The 4,536-nt window shown below is 58.4% G+C and overlaps 1 protein-coding gene across 1 annotated transcript; it reads right to left on the minus strand.

Moving 5' to 3' along the window:
• Positions 1-25: 25 nt before the first annotated feature.
• Positions 26-3,957, minus strand: LOC120619056 (glycoprotein Xg-like). The gene is made up of 3 exons (XM_039883192.1): positions 3,745-3,957; positions 713-778; positions 26-230 (listed from the first exon to the last, which is right to left on the minus strand). Exons 1-3 carry the CDS (start codon positions 3,839-3,841, stop codon positions 52-54), a joined length of 342 nt encoding a protein of 113 aa, XP_039739126.1. The 5' UTR covers positions 3,842-3,957; the 3' UTR covers positions 26-51.
• Positions 3,958-4,536: the final 579 nt, after the last annotated feature.

The raw sequence follows: 4,536 nt of genomic DNA on the forward strand, positions 1-4,536 counted from the left end.
CACACGTGTGTATAAAGGTGTGTATTTCAGTGTGTGTATAAAGGTGTGTGTTCACACATGGACACACATACATGCGTAGACGTTCACAGAGAGACAGCCATCACTTTTCAGTGGCATCTCAGCCACTGCCCGAGCGTGTACTGGGGACCGCGGCCCCCCCACCCCCCAGAGGAGCCCGCACGTACCTGCCGGCTGCCTGGGCCTGGGCGGGTAGCGGCCATCATCGTAACCTGTCGGGTAAAGCAGAGAGAACAAGCTGACGGTGCCCACAGGGGAGGAGGCTGGGGCCGGTCACAACGGGGAAGCAAAGACACAGTGGTAGTCACCAAACAGTCACGGGGAACAGAGTCAGTAACACTGTAACAACCCCCTGCGGTGCCAGGAAGAAGGGCTGAGGTTCGAAATCACAGGGGGGGGGGGTCACTATGCTGTGCACCCCTGACACAATGTCTCTAATATTGCCGTCCTTCTTAAAAAACAAGCTCAAACAAACCGAGCGACACCCACCACAACAGGTGACCAGGGTGAAGATCATCGTAGCCTTCCCGGGAAGACAGAAAAATGTGTTTGGTGTGGTGGTGCATTTAAAGAGGGAGCTACCGCCATCCCTGCTCCCGGGGGTGGCAGGGAACCGACCTGGGGAGGCTTCTCGCGCGGGAGGAACTGCCGAGATGCGCGGCGGGCAGCCTGGGACACCAGTCAGCCGCCCTACCTCCTCCGCTGTCCGAAATCCCGGGCTGCGGGCGCGGGGCTGGTGGCTTCGGCCTCGGGTAGATATCTGTAGGGAAATCGCACCGTGATTTTAGGGAAACGGAGTCCGCCCCACAAAGAACACCCACACACACGACGATGTAACGGCTTGGGCACGTCCGCCGGCCACGACGTCCGTGAAACTGCTTGTTCTGTTAAAAACGGGCTACTGAGAAGCTGTGAATATAAAGCTTCATAAAAAAAGAAAAAAAAGAAAAAAAAAAAGACCAGACGTTCATCCTGGCGCCCAGACTCCCTCTCCCCCCGCCTGGTTCGTCCAGCAAGAGGCTCAGGGACCCCCTGAAATTCACAGTGAGGACGCGCGACTGTCCACATCAGGTCTCCGGGGTGACCGCAAAGGCGAGGACCGTGCCCCGCAGCCGGGCACAGCACCCGGGCAGACGCGTCGCACGTGTGGACGGCGTCTTATAGTTTCCGTGACGCCGGGCAGGTCCACGGCTTTCGCCACCAGGACCTCTGCCTGTCCCTCAAGCTCAGCACAGCTTCCGTCCCCAGGGCCTTCGCCCAGGACGCCCCTCCCGCCCGGACCCCGGCCCCGCTGCACACTCCTGGCGACCTGACAGCCTAGCTGTCACCTGCCGAACATCTCGTCCCTCTCACATCCGATCTCATGACCTTTGTACCTAACGAAACGGCTGGAGTTAGGTGAGCAAGGTGAGCCCTTTACCCAGCGTCCGGGCCCCAGTGGCTGGACATGGCACGTGTTTCTGCAGAGACTTTATATTCCATTGACCTGGCCCTTGGGACCTGGCAGGAGCCCGTCAGAGAATGAACGACTTTAATTCTCGGAAAATCCCAGGAATTCTATGCTCTAAGTCCTTCTTCAGGACGGGCACCTCGGCAAACAGAGTCTTCCAACGTGTTTAAGGTATGGAACTGGGGGCGTTTATGGCGTCTTGGGGGCAGCAGGAAGCATGCTCGGTCTGTCACCGCTGCCCTACTCAGTGACCGTCCGCCCCTGGCCACAGCCGGCGCCTCAACTGGCTAGACTTCCTGGGGGACCCGCTGCGCTTCAGAGCCAGACCTTGTGCTCAAAATCCTTCTCCGACAGGCCGAGGACACGGGCATCATCCAAATCTGGACACGGAGCACACGTTGCTCAGAAGGCGTTCCGAGGCCAGGCCGCCTCGTCCTCCCGTGGGACCTCCTCGTGGTTCTGAAGTTTGTCCCCAACTTCCCAAGGAAACTGAGCATCGAAATACAGTGTCTTTCCAAACTGGACGCCGTTCAAGGGGCCAGAGGGTAGGAACGGATAGGCTGGTGGGTTGAGGGAGCGTCACCGAAGCTGACCACTGCTCCTGTGCGAGGTTTCCGGGGCGGCCGTAACAGAGTGCCCGGCCCAGGCGGCTTAAACCACTCAGATACATTGTGTCACAGCCTGGAGCTTGAGGTCTGAGATGCAGCTGTGGGCAGGGCCGGTCCCTCCCGGGGCCTCTCTCCTGGGCGTGTGGACGCCGTCCCCTCCCCGTGTCCCCACGTGCTCGTCCCTCTGTGTGTGTCTGTGTCCTCAGGGGTCCTGTGGGGTCAGGGCCACACTGGAGTAGGACCAGACAGTGGCGAGCGTGGTCCTAGGCCCCTCCGTGTGTACTTCTAAGACAGGGGACCACCAGCTTCGTGTCCCCCGCCCCCCGGCCACCCTAAAGAGACTTCCTCCTGCAGAGCGGCCGTCTACAAACCCACCAGCTGTCTAGCAAGCCACCGAGGGGCGGGACCTTGGAGAGAGACAGGGCGGAAACGTGTAGAACATTCCGTCTGCAGGGTCTGTCTGAACGCTGGTTATGCACGGCAGGCTTCCTCGTTCGGCGGAATGTTCCAGGACCCCCCACACTCAAGAGATACCGGTGCCCGTGAGTGAGTTCTAAGGAGCTCAGAGTCTCGTCCGCTGGCTGTGGCACCTCCCCTGCGTCAGACACGAATGTGGCCTTTCGTGAGGCACCCGCCCCTGCCGGTCTGAGCAAAGTGTGGAAACAAACCGGGGGCTTCGTCTTCTGCCCTGTGGATCGCACAAGCAGCTGGGGAGCGGGGTCCCACACGGGCACCCCGCGCGCCTGGGCGGTCAGATCCCTGGGGCGTGCGGCCGCCCCCGAGCGAGCCAGTCGGCCCGTTCCCTGTCCTGTGATGCGAACCCCGCCTCCAGAATGTCCCTACCCCTCGCCCTCCAATTTCAGACGCATGAAAGAAACTGCAAATGTCATTGGAGGGAGCATGCGACACCTCGCGACCCGGCCTCGTCGTCGGTTCGGCTGAGAGAAACGTAAGGTCTCGGAAACCTCCTCTGCGGGCTGGGACGGGGGCACGTCGGCGAAGCATGGAAGACGAGAGAGGGGGAGGAACTCGGAAGGCGACCTCGCTGTCCCCTGCCGGTCAGCTGGGGCTGCTTCTCAGGTAGGGAACGGCGTCCAGGACCGAGTCGTCACTCCGAGTGACCCCGCACGGCAGAACAGGCCTGCGGGAAGCTTCCGGAAGCCCCGACTCGACGTGGCCGGCCGCACGCCGCTCCGCTGGTCACCGTGTAGCTTCTCCGACTTTTCGCGTTATGCACTTTGCTTCGGACTTTCCACCAAAGGCCAATGCGACCCCCCACCCCCCCATACACACGCACCTCTTTTTTTTCCCCCCGTAAAGAAATCCCTGTGAGCAGCGTCTGCCCTGTTTTTCAAACAATGGAAAAACTGGGGACCAGTGACCTAAAACGCACGATGCGCTGGCCTCTGTCACACGGAAGGGCTGGTTATTTGGAAGAACTGCAAAGCGTGTGTCCTTGGCACAATAACCCATCGAGACAGAGCACCTCGCCCCCGTCCCCGACCTCGACCCTGGCAGGCTCTGCACTTTCTGAGTGTGAGAGCAACAGGGGACAGAATCTACTGGACCCGCCCGGCAGTGACGTCTGTGAGGCGAAAACCGGTCAATAAAACGCAAGCGTGGCCCACCCCGCGGGGAGGGAAGGGGCTGAGTGCGGGGCACCCTTACTTCCGCTGTCGGGGTTTCCGGGCTCCGGCTGATGGGGTTTCAGCTTCGGGTACAGACCTGTGGGGAAGGAGACGCTGAGTTTAGATGAGAAAACCATCTTCCCGTTAGAAGCAGCCTGTAAAGCACACTCGTCCCCAGACCGTCGGCTTTACAGTTTACAAATGGACAGTGCTGTGGCTCACCCGCCTCCGGCTAAAAATCACTGGAAGATGCATGTCAAAACCTAAAGAGCACACACACGTGCACACACACGCATGCACACACATGCATCAAGACGCGACACATTACGTATGCAACACACGCGCACACAGACATGTGGGCACACACAAGACACAGATATGCACATGCACACATGTGTTATCATTGCATATGCATGCACACACGACACACTCCACAGACATGCATGCATCAAGACAGATATGTATGCACAATATTACGTATCATCAAAGACACATGTATTGTGAAAGACATGCATGTAATCACACACATGACACAGAGACATGCATGTGTCACACACATGTACGCACCATTACGCACTCCACATGCATGCACACATGCCAGCAGACATGCACATAGACATGCACGTTATTAAAGACATGATATTTAACATACACAGACATGCACACGCAGGACATGCATGCACACACATGCACACACAGATATGCCACATTACGCACACACAAAGACATGCTTATGCACACATGCACATGCATCGCAGCACGCATGCCATTTACACACAGACATGCATGTGACACAGATACGTATGTAATACATGCACACATGCATGCACAC

This window comes from Pteropus medius, unplaced genomic scaffold, assembly GCF_902729225.1.
Source record: "Pteropus medius unplaced genomic scaffold, Ma_sr-lr_union100, whole genome shotgun sequence".
Classification (NCBI taxonomy): domain Eukaryota; kingdom Metazoa; phylum Chordata; class Mammalia; order Chiroptera; family Pteropodidae; genus Pteropus; species Pteropus medius.

Bases quoted from the DNA above. Each gene is read 5' to 3' on its own strand.
- LOC120619056 (XM_039883192.1), bottom strand. From the start codon at position 3,841: ATGGTTTTCTCATCTAAACTCAGCGTCTCCTTCCCCACAGGTCTGTAC. The intron at 779-3,744 runs GTAAGGGTGCCC...ATTTCCCTACAG, and splicing joins CGGAAACCCCGACAGCGGAA to ATATCTACCCGAGGCCGAAG. The intron at 231-712 runs GTAGGGCGGCTG...TTTACCCGACAG, and splicing joins GATTTCGGACAGCGGAGGAG to GTTACGATGATGGCCGCTAC.